Source organism: Ischnura elegans, chromosome 1 (genome assembly GCF_921293095.1).
Source record: "Ischnura elegans chromosome 1, ioIscEleg1.1, whole genome shotgun sequence".
Lineage (NCBI taxonomy): Eukaryota > Metazoa > Arthropoda > Insecta > Odonata > Coenagrionidae > Ischnura > Ischnura elegans.
The window spans coordinates 106,922,470-106,945,915 of record NC_060246.1 but is presented as its reverse complement, the minus strand read 5'-3'; the positions used below and the strand labels follow the sequence as shown (position 1 = coordinate 106,945,915).

General features: G+C 40.9%; 1 protein-coding gene across 1 annotated transcript in view; it reads left to right on the top strand.

The window, feature by feature from the left end:
- Positions 1–2,633: 2,633 nt before the first annotated feature.
- Positions 2,634–23,446, top strand: part of LOC124167723 (titin) — a 127,170-nt gene continuing 106,357 nt past the window's right edge. The window contains exon 1 of the mRNA XM_046545736.1: positions 2,634–3,756. Within this exon, the coding sequence (XP_046401692.1) occupies positions 3,609–3,756 (148 nt within the window). The 5' untranslated portion in view covers positions 2,634–3,608. The remainder of the gene's footprint in view (positions 3,757–23,446) is intronic.

Below are 23,446 nucleotides of genomic sequence, written 5' to 3'. Positions count from 1 at the left end.
GTACGGGACATTAAGGAAAAAACAGAAATAGGCTATTGATGACGAGAGATTAGATAAGAGGGAGTTGCAGGAAGAGTAGACTCGATACAATTAGAAATGATACAATAATGATGATGATTAAATAAAAAATGTATAGTTGACGTGGTAGAAAGAAAGCAGCTTCTCTGGTTTGGCCATGTTAATAGGATGGATGACACCAGATGGCCCAAGCACATATTGGATCGGAGATCTCCAAAAAACTGAAAAGGGGAAGACTAAATATTTATTTTGCATCATCTTCATTATCTCCTCATTCCCTGGGAATGAAGAACACTGCACTGCGAGGGATTCATGCATCAAATGCAGCGTGATCATTGAACAACTTTAATTGACACAATATTAGGTTCAAAAATCCGTAAATTACTGGAAACTCTCACTAAAATCACTCACCTGTTTAGAGGTACTGATAGTTATTGAACTCAAGCTTTACGAAATATGACCTTTATATATTAAGCCTGAATCACACGATCATTTTTTTTCTTCGCGAAAGTAATCACTATCGAGATCACTTTTCCCGTCGCGAAAAGCAATCGCTCTTGTGATCATTTTTCTGAATCACACGGTCACTCCCGCCGTCGCTTTTCGCATCATTTCCAATATCACAGCTCGTTGTCATAGGACCCTCATCACGAAATTATATAGCGTGTTTGTTTATTTAAGCCGTTCCCACATTTGTCAAACGTGGCGCTGCAATCACACCATACGGTCATGCTATCTGATTGGCTGATATGGGGTTTTAGTGACGGTTTTAGCGACGGAAAAAGCGACCGGACGAGTGATGAAAAATAGCGATGGGAATCCACATCGCGATCGCCATCGCGAAAAACAATTGCCGCCGACGATCATTTTGCGCAGTGCTCGCGATAGTGATCACTTTCGCGACGAAAAAAAATGATCGTGTGATTCAGGCTTTACTTCCAATAGTATTTCCTTGATCCGAACGTTTAACTAAAAAAATTATAATTCTATAAAAAGCGAAAAATATTTATTTTACGAAGCCTATAATGAAGACAAATGCATCAAAAGAGAACATTAATTTATAGCCATCAGTACGGGTTAGAAGAGTTAGATTCCAATTCCATCTCACGCAAGCTGAAGCATTGCATTGATAGTTTTGGACATTTTTTATCATTTATACCTAATATGCTTTTATAGTATGTCTTCATAGGGTGGTAATAATGGATCCGAAATGATTCTGCTGCAACACTTTTGAAATTGAGAACTTTGACTTTGCGTCATATTTTTAAATTGGAAGAGCTCGTCTTAAATATTTAATTTGTAGTGAAAGGCCGTTCTTTGGTTATACCATCCCTTGAGTGTCTTATTTATGCTAAGACGAATAGATCTTCATGTGGAATGTTAGGGATTGGTTAGGGATATGGACACAAGCGTAGCCTGTGAAAAAGTCTGCAATTCGGTATATCACCGCATAAAAAGTGATGTGAAGCAGTAAGGGAGGAAAAACTATAAATCTCTCCCGTAATCATCTTTAGAATTTGTTGTAAGAATGGCTGGCTCTATGCTTGCAACAAAATTTCCATACGCCATGTAAACACGCTGAACAATAATTTGTGTTACACCTTCCGAATTAAATGGATATTATTTGGCAACGGCCAGAAAGAGTACGTGTAATGATGTGAAGAGCCGTGCTGCAATTAGGGTAGGTAGTTCTATTAATTTTTGAGTCTCATTAAAAAGTGCCAGATTTTCCTGACGTTCAAACTAATGGATTAATCAATTGAATACGATACCATATTTTTATCAGCTATGAGTCGAACCTGTAAAATTTGCATTTTTATCTCATAACCATTTCCGGTACCTAATACAACCTACATGAATTAGATTTTATCAAAAAAGCTGAGGTTTCAAGATTTTCTCGGGAAAAGGTTCCCATTGTGGAAAAAAAACATACTTTAAATCAAGAGCCAGAACTTCGCATCGACGTATCGTCGCAGACGCTAAAGTGAAGCTGGAGCTGAAGAGGAACTCTATCGAGTCTCCTCTATTCGCCTTTGGAATTTGTAGTGAGTCAGGTAGGGCGTGAGGAGACGTCGAGAGGAAATTCCGCACCGAAGCAACCCGATCCAAGTCCAGCAATCCATGCAGACGACCACACGGAGGAATCACTTGGACAAACCGACCGCCATCTCCGCGAGGAGCGCCATCTCTCCACCTACGCCCTCCTCACTATCCTCTTGTGTCTAATCTCCTCCCTCCTCTTTCTCCCCTCCTTCATCGTTCTCCTCCTCTTCGCTCCACACACTCATTTCACCGGTTCTCCTATCTCCCCTCACATCCTCCCCGTGAAAAACCCCCTACCTCGTCTCTCTCCTTTTTCCCCTCTCTTCTTAACTCTTTCTATCTTTCGCTGCTTCTTCCCCTCCCTCCTTTAAAACAGTCTTCCCCCCCTCCCTCCCCCGCCGCGTTTTACCCCCTTTAAACTCTCCCTCCCCTACATCCACCTCACTCCACCTCTCCCTCAAGTCTCACCGTTCCCCCCTCCTCCCCCACCGCTTCCTCCCCTCCCTTCCTCCTTCGCCTTCCCTCCCCTCCCTTCTCTCTGCGCCGAGCCGCTATGCCGCGTCTCGCACTCTTCACCCGACCCTCACTCACGACCGACGTCTCTCGACCATGTCTCGGGGATGAATTTCCTGCTGCTGCACACAACGCCCCTCTGCTCGTCGTAGACTTCTCCTTAAAGCGCCCGTGTCGCAGGGAGAGAGAGAGAGCTTTTTTAAGAAGCAGTTTTTATTAAGCACGACGAATTCTTCTCTCGCGCCCGGCCGCGCGCGCGCTCCTTCGAAGAAGGCCCCGGAGTTTCTTCGGAAGAAGCCCGGAAAAGAAAGGTGGACTGAGAAAAAAGAGTTGTGGAACGTGAACGTGAAGATTCTTTCATTCTAGTCACACGCACAAACTCATAAATATTGTATATTTCATATCATAGAATCCCATAGACAGACAGATATTACTTACTTCTCGTTTGGTCCTCGAACTGATATTTTGGCGAGAGGCACGAGAAAGGATTCTTTTGATACACATTTGATTCGGGCTCCACGACATTTTTTTCTATACTTATATTTAATAAACACACACACACATCCTCACAGTTTCAGTTTTGTTTAGCTCCCCCCAATCGTTTAGGTTATTGTGGTGAAGTTTAGGAAACCTCCCCCACTCATCCCCGACCTGTTAAAAGCCCAGCTGACCCGACGCACGAGGAACCTTTTTTTGTTAAATACCCGTTGGACTTCGACATAAAATCCGGATCCGAAACCCAAAGGAAGTTGTTTCTGGTGTGTGTCGTTTGTGAAGGATTTTATCTCGACAAATCCGTGTGTGTGTGTGTTTTTTGAAGAAAAATAAGTGGTAGCTCCTGTAAGGAAAATTGCCGTTGACTCTGTGAATAGTCGTTCGAAAACTCCTGGTGCTGTTCTGACGAGTTCTTTAGCATCGTTCTGCGGACCTTGTTCTTTCCTTCCTCGAAAAGGAAGGACAACTGACTTTTCAGTCACTGGATTGAGAAGATCCACCGTCTCAACACCGGCAAAGAAGGAATTTCCGCCGGCAAGATGCAGCGACAACAGCAGACGCTGCAACAGCAGACAAGCCAGCAGAAAACCGTGACCCAGCAGCAGTCTGTCACCCAGCAGACTCAGCAGGTGACCCAGAGAATGGAACAACAAGTCTCTACGCGACAGGTCACCAGCACCCAGCAAGGTATCTACCAACACCCTCATGCCGCTCGCTTGCTTGCTCGCACCCGCTTTGAGACGGAGAGAGAGATGATAAAAAAAGTAATATTAACATAACGCCGCCCCCGCATATTTTGCTTGTTTCCCGTTTCGACCTGCCCAATAGCATTCCCCTTTGCCCCATTTCGGACGTAATAGCGGTCAAAACGAAGGCGGACGGGTTGCCCACGCGCCTGGTGGAGTCGCCGAAAAGTGTCAGCATCGGTTTATTTTATTTTTGAAGAAGTGTCGCCCACCATGAGGAAATCCTCTATACCGCACTCACCCACCGCAACGCGAGGAATGCGTATCCTTTTCATCCGCTTTTTCCCGCACTTTTTTCTCCTCTCGCACCAAAACCAGTTTTCGCATTGTTTTGCGGCTTGGTGAACAGTGGTGATCTATTCCCGTTCTCACACCCCACTTCCCTCGCCCAGCGCAGACTCCGGCATATTATGTTTATAAACAGGGCGCAAATATTTGTGTAGTGTCTTTTTTTTAGGGCTATGGCTTTGCGCATCAAAGTATACATTTTTTCAATCTGAATCGTAGACGAGTTCTTGTTCTGTTGACATGTGCCCGAATCATTTTCAAGGTGTTTAAATGCCTTGGTAAAAATACTCGATCCTTTAAAAACGGAAAATAAGTGTTTAGTGAGAATTGGGATGAATGGTTTACTCTTATTGATGTGTTGTCATTACTATAACCCTTGAAACCAAATGTCTGACTAGGAACGCAAATCCATTTCTGTGTCTTTTCTATTAGGATGAATAGGAATATACTATCGTAGCTCATACATTAGAAAATGAAATATCAGTTAATCCCAATCCATGATGCCATATAAATCACGATATTGCAGAGATTATTTTTTTAGTAATCTTGTGAACTGATAGGCATCCTGATGATTTTTCCTGGGGCTCACAATCGGGTGAAAGTGATGACGGGCAGCACCTATATTCATAGTTTGATAAAAGTTACACTTTGAGAAAAGTTCATCGCTTTTCGTGCAGCAGGATTATGCAGTGGTGTCAGCCGTTTTTCGTGCAATGGTTCCGAAATGTTGTATAGCAAACATCAGCTCTTCTCAGCGAGATAAATTGAGGAATGTGCCTGGCTAACACTTCGCGCGCACTAACGTACTATTATCATTAATTTCTTGTCTGTATGCTATTACGCCAATGAATGTTTGAGGAAATAAAGCAGTTAACTTTTCTTGTATTTCAATGATACATTGATACATTCATCCCACGCTTTATCCTCTCATACTGCGGCTCTGTTCTCAATGCGAGGATTCATAACATCCCCTATAATTTGATTGATACATTTTGATGAGATAGTTCATCGTAAATATATTATCACGACTTTTTTTTCTTCAAAACTCGCATTCGGCTACTTTAAATATTGAGAATTGTGTCTGTTGTCTTATATAATAATTTTAAATTTCTCGGTGTTTAAATACCTTGGTATAAAAAAAATTATTCTTTAAAACGGAGTATCAGTAGTATGATGAAGTAGGATTATTGCTGTACTCTTTTATACATTGCTAGAACCTTTATATAACCTTTAATATCCGATAAGGAACGCAGACCCAATCTTTTCTTGCCTTTTGTTGTACGCTTTCAATTTAATTTGATTAAACACCCCATTGACTTGGTAAATCTTTGAGAGAAACTTTGGAGGTACCTTTGATTCTGGCGGTACTCACTTCTCATCCTCTTGAGAGCACTTAAAACTCGGAAAAAACCTTGAAAGGGAAGAGTGGCCATTCTCACTTTGCTTCCTCTCGTTCCTTTTCCTTTCGCCTCGCGTCCGTCTTCACGCCCCGATGAAAAAAATAGCGATTTAATTGCCGGAGCGTGCGACTGATCCGTCCGGCCTCTTATCCTCTCCCCACTCCACGCACCGAATCATCATCCCTCTCCCACCCCCGATGCCCCCACCTCCCACTCCTCCCGCCACCTCTGTTTTTCGCATTATTTCGTGCTTATGTGCCGTTTATGCTCGAGCGAGAAAAAGCGACGGACTCATGCTCCTGAAACTCGACTCCTGCTGGGCGACGGGCGCGCGTGTGTGTGAGCGTATAGGTCCGAGAGATGGGATCCCGTGTGGGCGTGTTTGTGAGCGGAGATTCGTAGTCTCGGGAGAGGCGCGGAAATAGCATTGGATGTTATTCAAAGACGCATTTTTTGACGCCCGAGTGAGGCACCGACCAAAATCCCCTGATCGTTCGCTGCTGGGGAGTGAATCACTCGCCTCGTTGCTGCTAGGAATGAGGATTTGGGTTTTGTAATCGTCCGTTGTATCGAGGGTGGTCCGTTTCCCACTAGTAGGAACGACGAGAGCTTTCCCCCAAAACCCCCTGCGTTCCCCGATTTGTGATGCGCGAAGAACAATATTGTGGTTGAGATGCGTTCAATTTTAGAATAAGCAAATACTCCCACTGGATCGGTCGAATTTTAAGTCCTCTTTGGTTAAGTGTAACCCATTTAAAATACGTTATTGTCTTGTAATTTTTAGAGTACATATCTAAAATAGATTTTTGCCAGCATTTTTCTGTTTCTCGAGTTAGGAGACTTCACATCCGTGCAAATTTCGAGATAAAATTTTCAAATTTGAGAACGAGGTACACATTGACCTGGGTCTACTTTTTGTATCTGGACCTTTTAAAACGAATTAGATACGTTTGAAACGTGTAATTTGTCACCACCGAGCGGGAGGAATGCGTCCTCTTCACATGTGTTGACATCTGAAAGTAGTCAGTAAATATCAGTAACTGTGATGTCAAACATTGTAAGCAATGCTCCACGTCCTAAGTGGCGGAATGGGTTCGTTTCCTGACAAGAGCTCAACGTTTTCCATTGAATATCGAGTACACGTTTGTTAACTTGCAAAACTAACTTCTTAATATTATATTCGTTACGCAACCGTATTGAAAATGAAATGTACTACAGGAAATAGCAATGTGTATTTTTCAAATTACCAAAAATTAGTTATTAAAAATTAAATTACCATTATGAAATTTTTAGCCTTAAAAATCAGTAGAGAATTTTATGCCCGGCGCTAAATAATACGTCTCTCTCAAGCATTATATCAGTCATTGGAAAATTATCATCCTTTTTTCCCCGTACCCTTTTTTCTTTCGAGGTGACTAGCCACCAGACCACGGAGACTGGGTGGTCCAGTCTGCGATAAGCGAGACTCGCCAACCCAGTTTCAGAGATAGCCGTGCGATTGTATTCAGTTTTTAATCAAGCGTGAATATCAGCGGTTAAGGTTGCTTGTTCGCGCTGCGTCCTGGTCGAAATGATTCTGAGGATTCAGCATTTGATTATTCTCGCTTATCCTTTGACCCTATAATCTCTCTTCCACTCTGACCAAAGAAAGCGAAAGGTAATTTTGAAGCTATTATTCCTTAGTCCCCTTATCCGAGTTATATCTACAAGCGGGGCTCATTAAGGATTTTATATCTCAGTTATACGACTTGGGAGATGTCCGTATCAATATTCGTTAACAATATGTGCAACTCAGCTTTATTAAATTCTATCCTTTACATCAGCAATTTGAAGAGAAAAGATTAGCCGATTAGAGAATTTGCGGAGAGCTTCGTCAAACCAATCTCAGTATTGATTATCGGTAATTATGAAAAAGAATTTTATAGAACTATTATATTGCTGAATCGCCTGTTTCACACGGCCCTTCCATTAGTGACTTACGTAATCGACTTTCTGTTATTGCCTTTGGCTATGTTATGCCTATGTAAGCTCTTGTTATGTTGCTGAGAAAGAAGAAAGAATGGAATCGGAAAGGAATCTACTTACTGCATCTATAAGTGGAGGAATGACGCTTAGCTTTTCGTTACGGGGTTTAGAACGCAAGCATGACTCATAGTTGTTGCAAGAACACAAAACTGAATATTGGTTTAGTAAGACTCAGATAACATTTATCTACATAAACGGTGGATATACAACAGTCCTTAATAAGGAACTAAAAACTTGCGTTTTTCTCTAATTTTCCTGAAGCGTATTTTACCATCCATGCTTACTGGTAAAAATACGCGTCCATTGTATGTCATCCACGGCAGGGAATAGAAAAGAAAAGCTCGAAATATGCCTTTGAGTCATAGGTGTGGTTTTGTCAAACAGCCATTTAGGTTCTGGAATAGGAGCTTGCTGGTTAAAAAATGTATAAACCCTGCATTTGATGCCACGTGAAATTGTTATAAATGGACTTCTAAAGAAATAGCACGATTTATTTTCATTCTTAATTACCATTATGAATAAATTAACCATATTTATGGAAGCATAGTAAAGACGAAAGCGCTTTGATTTGTTTTCTGTACAAGAGTTTCATCCTCAATCTGTATGGAGGATTTTCCTGAACTCAGTGGATGTAATTTTTACTTTAGAATAAGCGATTGAACATGTGTTGATCAATGAAAGAAACATTTTGCTCAGACTTGTGTAAACACCTTTCAATGTTATAGGTTTTAAAGGCGCACTAAGTACATAGCCATTTGTCTTGCTTTGCATTTTGCTCATTCACTTGATCTTGTTTTAACGTTAACTCATGTTAAACATCAAAGGCGCCCCGCGTCTCAACTGTCACAGTACCCTACGCTTCTCTGTCTTTATTTAGACGTGCGTCACCTGGCGCACGGCGAGATCACCTCGGTCTCATCTGCGCTGTCCTTGCCTCCAGCCTCTCGTGGAACTTCGTGCTCTCCGTGAAAGATTTCGCGATTGAGCAAGCTCTTTATTCTTAGAATCCATACTTGCAAATCCAGGAGTGTAACCGTACGCTTTTATTCCACATCCTGCCACTCTAAAATCTCGCGCATGGTAATGTTCTGTGAATTGGAGTTACCGGGAATTATTTTAACCGAAAAGAAGTGGATCGGGTTGAAGTAGATATTTAGTTCTGTAGAGATAAAAAATAGCACATCTTAATTCCATTCTCAATTGTATCCATTCGCGATTGTAGTCATTGATGAAATTCTGTGTTAGTACCGTTTCGATTTTATTAAGAACAAATATTTTTGAGCAGGCAAAATATAGTGAGTCAATGGACCAGTTTAATAAATAATGTATAAATAACGAAATAATAATGTATAACGAATAATATATACCCCTTCGACCAAGTTGTCTTTTAAGTCCATGATTCAATTATCACTTGGAATTAAAGAAATTATTTATATGTTGAGTCTCTTTCCTGAGTGAAGTTGATTAAGAGACGTTCTGTGATGAAAACTATGGATAAATATTTTGCCAGGTGAATCTGGATCCTATTAACTCACGCGTGTTGTATAGAGAAAGTGTAGCTATGGATTGAGGTTGAGAATGGAAGAACGCCATTGAGACCGCCATTAAATTAAGATATGGGTAAAAGAACTGAGAGAATATGGAAAGACGGACGGATTTAAATATTGCTCGCGACCAGAAGAGAATACCAAAAGCGTATGTCTCAGGTGAATGCAGATAAGCTCATGTAGAAGATACTAGGATTTTCACGGTACTCTCACCAATTAAATAATTGCAGTTGAGGTGGACACCAGGATACTTCGCGTCTCACAGTATTCACCCATAAATTAATCCAAGAAAAAATTGCCTGGACCAGGAATCGGACCATAGACCTTGGAATTCCCGGGCCATTGCTCATTCAGAACAGTCCGTAATCCAGAATCTTTTACCCCCTAAGTAACTTTATTGCGGTTTGGTTCCCAGTTCAGGTAATTCGTTTCTGCTGAATTTCATAATACTTTCTCCGCCGTTCTCGCGGTAGGTTTGAAGTAACCACATGCATCACAGTTTCGGTGCACCCAGTAGGATGAAGGAATGCGTGGTAGGTATGAAAACTGTCGTCAACCAATGCGGAGAAAACCCGGTGGGTGGAGAGACCTTCGAACCTATGGTGTAAGTGACACGCCCGCGACTTTTCGGTGCACCTTGGAGCTTCTTGTGCATCGAAAGTTTCAAAACTTCATTTCGTGCCTCTCTTCGCTCTGTCCTCGCACTTCCCTCTCTCCCTCGTCCAGCTCCTCGGGTCGTTGGCTTCCATGGCCGAAGCACAGCAGCGGAGGATTGCGTGCATGTGAGCGGTCGTCTCTGTGCGTGGTGAGCTCTTTTGCGACCGCTCTCTGGACTCCCCTCTCTACCCCCCTCCCCCCACCAACCCACCTACAACTGGATGGGCACACACTCACGCACACATAACATACGCGGCACGCACGAACGCGCGTTAACGGGGAGATCGTCAGTCGTAGATATCACCCGTGGGTAAAAACCCTAAAGAACCGGAAACGACTCCTCGCTCCTCACTCGCGATTTGTCAACTAGGTAGTGTGTTTCTCATCTTTTCGGCCCCGACTCTAGTGCCTGGCTTGTTTAAGCACTCGAAATAGCTCGGGAAGATAATTCCTCGGTCTGGCTGGTCTCTCCTCTCTTTTATGGAATTACTTCGGTGTCACAATTCTGCTCTTACTACTAAAAACTTGCGCATCCTGACGACGTATAAAAATCCTGATCCCTTAATTAAGGGAACAAACGTATGATGGATGGAAAAGAAACGATTTTTGTTGAAGACGATGCTGAAGCTGGGCGAGTTCGATCGTCGTCACAGATTTTCGTTACGAAATTTCTTGAGCGCGTCGAAATTGTAGGTAGAAATTTAAACTATTCAGGCAGTGTCCACAATTTTTTCTTTAAACCCCAATCTAATGACAAAAATCGTTTCTTCACAAAAGTCACCACTTACAATTAGAGTTGACAAATGTTATACTACCAGCGCTGATTTAAGAAAATCGAGGACCAGCTGATCATTGTTTGCTTAAGTATTTGAAATGCATTGATGGTCGTAATTTTCATCGAAAAATAATTGAAATTTTTTAGCTAATGGCAACAGGACCATAAGGCACCGGTATTTAAATTAGACTAATCGAGGAAAACCTACAACTTCTGTATGGATGTTCGCGAGTCTGCCTGTAAGGAGCTTCACTTAATCATGTGACCATTTGTTTAATAGCTTTCTTGTCAGAATCAAATTCTCGAGAGTACAATAAAAAGATTCAGAACGGAATAAATATAATGTTTTAGTCCTCGAGAAACAATAAACCCCATTTAACCCCTAGTAATGGCAAGAATTTTAAAATAAAATTCTAATCTTGTGAACCCATGGTTAGATAAATTATTTCGAATGTTGGCAGGGAAAGAAAATTGTTACCGATAGTCAGCGAGCGATGTTATTCTTGAGGGTAAATTTTAACTAAGACTTGGAAAACAAAGGACCGCTTGAGATTTCCTCATCCTCTGGAATCCACACTTCTATTTTTGCACTCAATAAAGTCCAGAAGCCAAGTTTGGCGCGATATGCGTCATCATTGGGGTAATATTTTTAGAACAGATAGGTTTCATGTGAGCGCTGGCAACTCACGGCCCAAACCACAACAATCAGTACGGCTGAAATTCATCGTCTAGAAATTCATCCCTTGAAAAGAATAGTTTCCAAATGTAAGAATTGAAGGCAAAAACTATCTCGAATCCTCTCTGTTTTTTAAAGCGTCGTGCTAGTTACATGATATTTATTGGAAAATGTTTGAAGATCTATCGATTATAAGTTTATGAGGGCGAAGTGTTTTTGGCGTATTCCTCCATTTTTGCACCCGAACCCGTATTCCAATATAAAGCATTAACTTTGATTGTGTTTGGAAGTACGCTTTGAGGTGGAACTAGCGGAAAGAAAATCAATCTCTGAAAATGATGTTGAGGTTTGAGTAATATTTTGCGGTCGGTGATGACGTTTGTATGAATCGAGTGAGATTTTCCTCCTCAGATTATTGTTTCAATAATTTTATCTATATTTCTTATTAGCGATACGAATTCATTCTTAGAATCCCTTAGATAATTCCAAATGCATTCAGAGTGACAAGGAATCGAATGCAAATAGGGAAATTCTGGCAAATAGCAAGGTGAAAACTCATTCAGACCATGTAGAGCCGAAGTAGAATCGAAATATATTAATACATTTATCTGATTAGGAAGTGTACAGGATTATTTTCAAGTAGTGCAACAAATATTTATAATGAATAGGCTGCAAAAAATTGACATCAACTCAAATTTTTGCCATTAGAAGTTGCTAAACGTTAACATACAAATATGATCACCGAGGTTCTATAAGAATTTATCAAAAAAGCTTCTCATATTATCCGTTCATTAAAAAATAAAAATAAGCATACCGCTACTAATATTGGGCGCTTACGGGAAATAAACACAATTTTCTTGATGTTAGCCTTGCAACTCGTGTATTTGGCAAAATAGAATACAAGAAGAATTATTGCGTTTGTATTAAAAATAGCCTCTGAAGCATGTTTTTCTATGATTTGAAATTTGCTCTTGTGTTTACGATTCCCGATATTTGAATGTTTTTCATTATTTTCTATTCCTATTAGATTAGTGCTCGACTTTTACTTTTCAATTCAATACACTTTTGATGAGAAAGAAAGTAAGAACCTGCACTCACTCGGTTCCATATTCAAATTAATAAATGTATATACTGCAAGAACACCTGCAGAAAGGCATCATGTCCAAGTTGGACGATTTTCTTTTTTTTTTAGTTGTTACTAGGTGCAAGACTCAACGTTTTCTGCTGAAAGGAATCATGTCAGCACTGTGTTATGAACATGATATCTTTCCTTTTAGTAGGAAACGTTGAGTCTTGCACCTAACATCGGCTTAAAGAAAAAAGAAAAATCGCTAACTCGGACATGATGTCTTTTAGCAGTTAGCTATTCATATTTTGTCCCGTTTTCATGTAAACGATGCTATGAATTATGTCAGTGATTCTTCACAAATGGCTGACTTGGCAATGGATTGTTTTTATCTCCGGGATGCCCCAATTTCCTCGTGCCTTCAATCCTTGGCTACTCGGAACTACTTCCACGCCTCGCATTCCTCCTAAATCATCCTCGACTCTTTTCTTCTATCTCCCTGTGGACTTAGGGTCAATAATTCCTAATTGCCCATGGTATACAGTCGTTAACTTCTCGCCCCCGGCTTTTCTCATTAAGCTGGTGACCCTATTAGTCAACCCCTCATTCTACTCGTCCAGCCCCAGTTTTTTGTATCCTAACGCTGTGTCTTAGCGTTCTATATCTTCATATACCCTCCAACCGTGAATTTAATGTTTGTGTCCGGAAGGGATACTGTTACTTTCTTTGTTGATGTAATTTAAGTTGTTTAAAGCGCTGACGACGTTAGCGCATATATGTTTGCATCCCATGCCGTGGATATAGAGGCAGCCTGATGCCTGTTAGAGCTATTTCAGACTTCGCGCATGTAGATAATCTTCTGAGACGTGATTTATACTTCGATTATCGCTCGAGAGATCATTTCATGAAAAATAAACTCTTGGAAAAAATATTCAGGAAATCATGTTCACGTAGGAGGACGTAGTTTGTGATGGCTTTTTTCTAATTAATTAACAGGACTCGAATTTATCCATGCGGCACTCTATGCCGCGCCGTAGTCAGGAGGGGGAACGATAACGGTCATGTTTACGATTAAAGGAAAAAAATTAGGTTCTCATTACTTGTTACCATACATTAATTAAGGTCTCTACGATGTGCAGTGATAATATCAGAACTCCTCAACAGAATGTCTCGCATCGCTTTCTGCTTGCGTCTTTTTTTAATGCTCCTTTTATTGATACTTCCTGCTATTAAACAAGCGCATTAATTCGCTTCATCCTCATTTGTACTTGGAAATTGTTATGTTCCTGATATTTTTTTTTGTTTCAGTTGTATCACTCATGGTGTTACAAATAGTTTTATTCAACACCCGCAATTCCTCTGTAAGATATATTTTATGCATAAGGATTGATCAGAATGGCTACAGCTATGATGACCGCTTTTCGTCCCAGTTCCCAGAAAAGGATGACGAATATGTGTCTCGCATTAATATATCCTCTCAGGACTTAAATGGTCAGTCGGTCCGGGTGAAACTCGGTTCGCTTTCATTTATTTTACGAGGTTTTATCATGACTTATGGCGCAATTTAGAATTTATTTTTCAGCAGAGAACACTGTGTACTCGTTTGACTGTATATTTAGTTACTTGGCGACATGCATTCAATAGTTAAGCGTCGATTTACTTTTTAGCATACTGGTTGTCTGCATTGGATTCATGAATAAAAAGTGCAACACATAGTTCGGCAGCATAAAACACATACCTTAAGACATCTCTAACGATTGACTATCAAGGCCATAGCATGGAAGTACATACTCTGTGGCCTTAGGGAGTGGGGATGGTTGGGGTCAAGGGGTTCGAGCCCCCTATCCCCCGAAACGTTTGGGAGATACGGTCTTATGTGTACCCACTCCAAATGAATCCCTCCCGAGGGATTAGTTCGGCTACGACCTTGCTCGCGATAGACGTCGTTATTACAGAAGCTCCATCATCAATCTCTTGCCCGTTTTTTGTCCAACTGTATTGCGTGGCGGTCGACCGTCATTAGGGAATTAGGTTGATCCTTGTTTTATCAAGCCACACGCCTCGACTTCGCCCGAAGGTTGTGTATACCCCCCCGAATCGCATCCCGCTAACTTTCTAGGTGGTGGTTAACGAGAAGTTGCCGCGCATGCGAAGGGGAGCAAAGAGTAGCAAAAAGAAATAGGCATGTGCGGCGTCGAGGTGTGCAGGAGGAGGGGGAGAAAAGAGTCAATGCATTCGCGGTGCGGCTTACGTAGCTCGAGCGGCGTGTCGAAACTTTGCCGGCCGGAGGGCGGCGGGGGTGAGAGTTGCGGGCAGCAGCAGGTCTTTCACGCGCAGACGGCGCGAGGGAGAAAGGGAAGTTTGTGTGTGCGGAGAGGGACCCGCGCATAAAAGTGTGGCGTTTGTACCATATGAGTCTCCTTTCGTGGATTCCAGCATCCCACGCATTGTTGTCGGACTCGGATGACTCACGGCTGGAAGGGCGATGAAGAAAATTAGGAAATGACGAGAAATTCTCCGCAATTTCGTGCACGCCCGGCCCTAAAAGAGGCGACCTTTTCCGTTCCTTTCAGCAGACTATAATCCCTCCCGTCTTCTTTTTCCCGAAAGGCGTCGAGAAACTCTTTCTTCTCTTGGCTTTTTTTGTTCACTTTTTTTTTGCTAAGATTGTACCACAACCTCTTTTTTCTTGCTGGGTGGGAGAAAACAGCCGCCATTTCTTAGCAGTCGTTTCATTTGAGAAAATTTCTCTTGCCAATTGGCTCCATTGGTTTGACGAGATTGTGACAGCGGCCACATTAGTTTCGGAAAAAATTGTTAAATCTCTTCAGCTGCTGAAATTAAGACACAGGTAGGTTAAAGTTTTTGGAGCTAGGAAAATAATTAAATAATTTTCCTGAAGAATGAAGGTAAAATATTTGCCAAGTTAGTACAAAAGTATTTAATACCTCAGAGTAAATATTGCTGCCGGGACATGCAGGAAATATATACCAGAGCGCATTAGGTAGCTGGGCATTAATCAAAAGCCGCAGCCAATACTGTAACCACAAATTTAGTATTGATTTGGGAAATGAAAAAAGTTAGTGAATGAAATACTTATGAATGGGAGTTATCAAAATCATGATATTTCCCTGTCTTGATTATGAAATTGAATGGAAACTTTTATATCGAAATAAACAACGTGAAATCAAAAATAAATGACCTCACTCAGGGGCGCAGCTAAGAATTAAGGCGAGGGAGGGGGGATTTAGGCGCAACTATTACTCTGGAGCGTGGGGGTATTGCAAACCCTTCAGGGTAAGTGGGAGTTGCGAGGGCTCTCCTCAAGACAATTTTAAGATTAATCGTTCAAAATGACTAGTTTTATCGCTTTATGAGAGATATTTGATTAATCCTGGCACTATTCTATAAGTAATACTAATCCATTAAGTAAAATGGATTAAACTTAAAAATTACTCTGAGCTCCGGGGGGGGGGGATTTATCCCCCAACCCTCGCTGCGCCACTGACCTCACTCAGGAGGTATATCCATAACTTACATATGATTTAACTTCAAATGAGAGCTTTACTGCAATTCGTTACATTCGATCAATATGCCAGTTGGAAAATTTTCAAACGAAAGGAGTGAATTCGACTGAGAGATGACGATTTTTGACGACGCCCGACTGTTTGTTCGCTTGGCGCCTGAGACGTTTGTTCCTCTTAAACTGCTCACGATGAGGTCGTGACCTCCTTAAGAGTGACTCGAGTCTCTTAGGCTGTGTTCCGGAGCCTTGAAAAGGATATTAACCAGGGGTCCCGCGTGTTTCTCGCAGAGAATGGTAATGCATTATTTTTCTCGCACCGAGATGCTTGCTTGCGAGAACAAAGATAGAAGAACAAGGCCCCACGAAGGAAGGGCGAGGCGAGCAATTGCACTATCCCCGCACTATGGGAAACCCGTCGCTCCAGCTTCGGCGGTCGTAAAAATGACTTATTTAGTTGATACACGTTTGATTTCGCTTTCATCTGGTGGCGTTATTTAACTTTCACGCCGGCTCGCGGCGCGTTTGGAGGCCATGTCGCCGGTTTGATGAGCTGCCGCGTTAATGAGCAGCGACTTGAATGGAGTGCCGAGGAATCGATTCGTGATAAAACTGAAGCCCTTAAATGGAAAGGTCGGGAAAGCGAGATCTTGGACGGAGTGACACCTCTTTATTTCGCCCCGGATTCACAATCTTGCCCAGGGACATATTTTCACTATGTAGCCCCTTTTTTTTTTAATGCCTTGCAGACCCGTATATTTTGTTCCTGTGCAAATAAAAATATTATCCCCCCCCCCCTTGGCTAAACAGTAGTGAAGGAATTCGTTAGTTTGAATATATTCCTCTGAATTGTTGCATATACACAGGGCCCATGTCCTCCGGCTGCGATGACTCGAATCATTCGGATGTTAGACTTTGAATGCCGGACTTCTCACTGCATATTTTATCGTAGATCTCTATTATCCCACGATGGAAAGTAGTGGGATTTTCAGTGAAAGGATTTTAATATATTATCATTGCGCATATTTAGCTTTTCCGCGAAACAGTTGGCGTGATAATTTTGGCTCGCAGAATCTGTATGCCTCAGGTAAGAGTAGTGTACTCTATGTAATAATTCAATGCGAATAACTTCGAATGGAATTTAAATACATAAATTCAAAATCAATTTTCAGCGTTGGGAATGAGGACGGATATTTTCAGGTATTTGTATTTACTAAAATATGTTGTGAATAAATCAAAAGTGGCCAGAAATTTCTTTGGAGATGCACAGGAGCATAGATGGTGGTGGAGTGAGTTCCTTAATCTTCGATGACTGAGACGTATCAGTGTAAAAAATGACTTTATGGATAACCTTGTAATCTTTTTTCCAAACCTTTATCCGCTCTTTATTGTATCCTCGCCCCAAGTTAAACACTATTCCTATTGCTTAAACCTCCAAATAAGTAGATAATTGGTTAGCTTGGCTGAAAGAATATCTTGTTAAAAATAATTATTTACTCAATCAGACACTTCTTACTATGTTAAGTACCTTTTTGCCATAAGTGTATCTCGAACGGTCGTAATCATTCCATCATCGATCGATTAGCGGTCATTATCATTAACGGAACAAGTTTACGAGCTATACCTTTTTATTGGACTGTAATCTTTGCTAATAGAGAAATGTTTGCTTTATATTCGTGGAGATTATTCCTTTTTCAGCTTATGATCGAAACTATTGTATCATGTACTCATATTCCTATTCTCAATCCAGTCAACAAAAGTGGTACACCTTGACCTCGGTAGCCCGAATCGGCCTCGCTAACTACCGCCCTGTGTTCCATGTATGGGTTCAAAAATGAGGGTAAATATTCGCATCGCTCGTTTTCTTCGCAGTTTGTTTTGCACTTGTTTTCCGCCCAGTCCTCATTGTATTAGCTGCTTAAGTGTTCGTTAAACCTGAGCGTGAAATATGAGAGAGCTGGGATAAAGGTGAAGAAGCGAAAGACGATGTGATGGGAGATGCGGTCTCGGAGAGGAGACCCAGACTCTGGAAACCAGTTCTGTATCTTTCTCATTTCTTTTGTTTCCGCGAGGAAGGCGTGCCATTCTCTAGACGAAATCTTAAGTCGGAGCTCCGGAGTTGGGATTATTTCGCTTTAAATCTACTTCAGAGATGAGATACGCCTTAAGTGCCTTTTAACCTCTTCTTCGTATTTTTTAGTCCATTTAGTGATCACTGAACCAAAATGAGACAAAAGAGTTCCAATGTTGAATATCTGATGTTTTATTACGGTAATAAACCGTATCGCTGGAATAAAAAATCGAGCTTCGCGAAAAATACTGCAAATGCAGCTTCTGACTTACAGGTGACTATTTACGTTATTACGTTACGTTAAGTTATTACTTACGACTTACAAGACTTTTGTTAGTGTAGGACCTCTGGGATTCGTGAGCTCCGTATTAATTTCGTCAACCTTGTTTTCTAATTGGAACAAGACTTCTCGACAATCTTCCACGACTTTATTGCGACTGGCTTAATGCCACTAAATTTCGAAGTTATCGACATTTCCAAAATTTATTGTGCGCTGCATTTAAGTCCTATGATTGTGACCGTTTACATATTTGAAAATTTGGTAGAATATTTCAGTAAACGGTATGAAATCCTACATCTTAGATAGTTTGATTGACCATTGCAGAATAGTAGGTAAGTTTAATAGCTGGATAACCAAGCAGAACAAAAATAGCCGAATGCTGAGGTAATAGCAAGTTTAATTAGAAGGACTTTAAATTCCAATAGTTATCGGCTTGGTCTTGCTGAGATGTTACTGAAAATCTTTTAACGTCAAGAAAATTGCACATGTACGCACGATTTTACATTTTACGCGGATGCACAAGCGTGATATTAGGAAGGAAAACTTATCTAGAGTTTTTTTGCGTGCACAAGGAATAATGGTAGCAATACAAGTATGTAACGCTCTTGCTATAATCCATTTTAACATATATGGATATGAATCTGAAAATCAAACGAATATACTCTTTTTAGTGCCATGGTGCAAGCTTCAATAATTGTTAGTGCTTTCCTTTCGTCATTATGGTTTGATAAACCTTTATAGCCTAGAGAGACCCAGTTCCGCGTGCTGAATAGCGAACATTATCCTCCAAAGCAACATTTCTTAAAGAGGATGGAGGAAGGCCAATTAATCTCTCCAATGCGTTTACAGTGACCCAATCTAAAATGATGTGATGCCTTTTACGGATAATTTGGTCGGTTTCTTTCATCTCGTCAACCTGGTCCTTTATGTGGCACAATCTTATTTCTCAGCCCTATCTTGGAAGTCTCTCATGAGTAATAATATATGTATCTACGGTTCAGTCAGAGTTAAAGGATGAAAGGGAGATGGAACTGATCCCGTTATCGCTCTAAATATCTGAAACAAGTGGTTGTGTTAGCAGTCGAGATAATAATTGAAAGCTAGTTCGGATTTTGAAGTGGCAAGATAAACTCGCTCATTGAATGGGTGTGAACTTCACGCTGGTCTATATTCATTCGCTCGCTTATCCTTCAGCGTTGGAGAAAAATCTTAATTAGTGAGCAGCTTAAAATTTCAAATTAATCGGTTGCAACTTTTCAGCGATTTTTTTTATTAATTGCTCTCTTACTGTTTATTTAAATCAATGCAAGTTTTTATCACTTCATATTTTCGGCCATCCGCTGCAACGTAGATTAATTTATCTGCAAATGTGTACCAGATTAATATCAGTGTGACCTGATGATGAAGCCTCAACTTTATCATCAGGTCACACTGATATTGATGTTGAACTTATTGTCCTCATTATGACACATGGGACTTCAAATGAGCAAGTGATTTAAGTCGTGGACTGCTACGGCATTTATATAACCTAGTTTGGGACTCCTATCCTCGACAGCTCTCTCGATGCATTTGAATAAATTTTGAAGGACCTTAATGCCACCTTAAAACATTAGACAGGTCATCTGTGACTTTTCTGTTTTGAATGAATGTGCATTAAAAGGTGTTGTACGCGGTTGCAGTCAGGGTAATTTCCTTACAGTGATAACATTCAGTAGATTAAGGAATAAGGAGTATATCGGATTCTGAGGATTGTTAAGCGTGCGCTGTATCACATTACCGACATTATATCCTCTCTTTCTTCAATTAATTCATCAGTGCTGGAAAATTTCACCCGGAATGTCAATAACGGCTTTTGTTCCGCATGCAGAGCACTTAACAATAAAACCCATGGGATACGTCATTGAGCTTGTGTAATGTAAGTAATACATCCATTCAGTGGGACGTTGAAAGGCCGATTGAATGTCATTGGTGGATAGAACCATTGGTAATGATATTCTTTCCTCACTTTGACCTCTATCATAAAAAAACCATCCCTATAAACTATGCTCTTTCGCGTAACTGCACCAAATACCTCATTTCATCGGCCTATTCTTGCAACAGCCACTTATCTCCGCTTCTAGATGTTGATTTGAGGTAATAAGAAATTCGTTTTGATGTAGACATAATTTAATAATGATTCCAGGACTCTTATTGCTTTCAGATTTTTCAGATACCCTCGCAAACCCTAAATTTGTTCTCAATGGCACTTAGGGTCTCAATTAATCGGTGCCACCCCACGTAGCGCTCTAGCTAGCCCAAGGAATACATAACCCTTCACTCTAAATCTCTTTTGCGTTTCCAAACTCATGCCTATCCGAACAATATCTTTCTACTCTGTGTCTTCGAAGTCTTTACTTAAAGACAAAAAACAGTGGTCATGAACTTCACCTCGCCGCACCTTGAACTACCTCTTTCCGCGCCGTTTATGTTACATTTTGAGACCGTAAGTAATTGAGAGGTGGCTGGAGAAGTACAGAAATGTATCAGGTCTTTAATTTCATTTCATGGAATCCCAAATCTCACAACCCTTTTGTGTCCTCACTTCCAATGCAGACTTTTCCCTTTAACCTCATCTAATTTGATCATTTGTCACGGTGTTGCCAGCACATTTTCGGCCAGTTACCTCCTCCTCTGTCCTTCATTACAATTCGCCTCGGCCGTGTAATCATAGTAATTACGGCTAGCATCCACCTCCATTCCCGCCCCTCCCCTCCTCCCACCCTCCTCCACCTGCCCTACCTTTCGAGAATGTCCCTCCTCTCCTTCTTATCCCACCTCCCCGTTGTCAATCGAGTCCGCCGTCCGTGCACTCCCAACTTGTACAAGGTGGCCATATATGGCCCGCTTTCTCCAACGATCTCCTCAAACCCCATCCCCCTCCACGACCCTTACCCCCGCCACTCACGCGTAATATTCCTCTTTGATTCGATCCCTCTCTCTCACACCATTCCACTTCGAGTTATTCTCCTCCCTCTGTCGCAGCTTCCATATCCATGCAATGTCGTCAATCATATTTTGTCTCGCGAATTTATTTATTACTTTTTTTTCCTAATCTCCCCGTCGCTCTCTTCATTACTCGCCATAAAAAGCGACACTTCAAACGTCGCTCTTGCCGTCCCATCGCTCGCCTGTATCCATATAGTCCGCCCCATTAAGTGTCGGAATTGATACTCGTTGGCAGCGATTTAGTTCCTAATCCGTTGCGCACCACGCTAGAATTACCCAAGTCATTTTCGCTTCCCTTCGATGCTTGCATACCCTCGGCACTTACCCCTTTTCTCCGCCCAGCGCCTCTTCATCGAACGGTTTTCGAGCCTTCCTCTCCTTATTTTCATCTGGCTGCGCTCTTCACCCTCACTTGTCCGGTGCTGGAGACATGTCCGGTTGTCAGGCGTCGTGTAAGGCTCAGGGAATATGACATCTCTCTATTGGTCAACTTCCTTACCTGTGGACTTATATCAGGATCTAGATGTATGTGAAGTTTTTATTTATTTATTTCAATAGAGTTTTACGAATAATTACTTATTGACACTAGTTAATGAACGAGAGAATAAATTGAGAATAATTTCATACGAAAAATCAAAAAGGAAAATACTGGTTTCAACTCATACGATTAATATTTGAGGCCAATCAAATGTATAATTTTACGATATGAGATCTTGATACGCGAATATGAGTAGGTATGATATTTTGCCAATATTAATACTTTTTAAATATTCTTAAGCGTGTGGACAGCGAAATTTTGCCGACATCGCCGTTGATGGTGGTGATTATATCTCTGTTAGCCACCAATTTGGATTGCTCTCTATTCTTCGGTATTAAGTTACATATTGCGTCTCCATGGCCAGTTTTTTATTTTATTCATCTTACTTATAGTTTTGTCGAACGCCTATCGGGCACCAAAAAATCTATTCCTAATGCACCTAATCTTAATGGCTCAGTTATAGTCGGAAATCAGAATCAATTAGTATGTACATACCTGGGAAAAATCTCGCATGATTTTGAAAATTCAGCGTACGGAGAAAATGTCCTCGGGCTATACCAATTATGAACGTAGTAGAAAAAAGTAATCTGTACTTCTTAAAGAAAGGAAGGGTTGCTGCGAGGAACAGATAAAATTGAGGGCAGCATAATCTATCTCATTATTGTGAGACAAGTTAAGAGAAACTATATACTAGACGTCTGCGAATTGCAAGCCCGGTTCATGCAGTCTCACAAATTTTAACTCCTCTCAGTTTAACTCCGCAAAAATAATCCTCAAAATTGTGGCGCTCACGAAAAGAGCAAATGCTTCAATTTCCTATGAAAGCTCGGATGATTGTCTCACTTGTGTGGGCAGCGTCGTCATGATATGCGCTAGCCCTTTCCTTGATTTATTAACTCTTTATCATTTCTAGGTATTCTACCTCTGCTATTGTATTACTTTTCAGGTTCCATTTATAACTGCTGAAACTACATTACCCATGTTTTGTCTTCATTTCATTGTGAAATATAATCATGTTTATTCGTGAGCATGTTTAATGATACCTATCATTTAAGGCGTTCAAATAACTGAAAAGGCAACTTTAATTCGCAAGTGAAACGAAGATATGATATGTGTGAACGAAATATGATAAAATATTCTTTTCGTGCTCCTCTGGCAGACAGACAACAACGGTTGTTACTATAAAAATTGCTTTATTATGTAATAATTTCACTAGACGATCTGAATAAAGTAATGAACATGGAAGTTGTCCGTCAGAGTATCTACATTACTGTCGCATGGCAGTCATTGATGCGGAGAAGGTAACAGAAGATTAATTTGTATGAGTAACGTCTGTAAAAATTCATGGCGCTAATTAGTGTGAAACGGAACCGCTGAATTTATTGAGTAGTTTTGTAATTTAGTGATGTAAATTAGTGGGGCAGTTGATAGTTGTATGATTAAAACAAGTTATCTAGTGATTAACAACATAAATGTTGCAAACTCAACTTAAATTCATGATCATAAATTCCTAGAATACGAGGGATTCGAAAGAATGGGTATTTCAATGTAATTTCTATTACTCACGTAATTTAGGAAATTCAAGAAACTCATTTAGAAGGGAAATGAAACTTTAAAAAATATTTAATTGCCTGGCGATGAGCAGAGCTATGCTAGCAAAACAATCCTTAGATATGCAAGTTGTAAGGCACTGAATATCGAATGATCGCTAAAAATTACAGTGGCACTGTGCAAAAAGTCAGCATTGCATGCGATGGCAGAAAATTTAGTGAATCAAAGAGATCAGCTATTGGGGTCAGC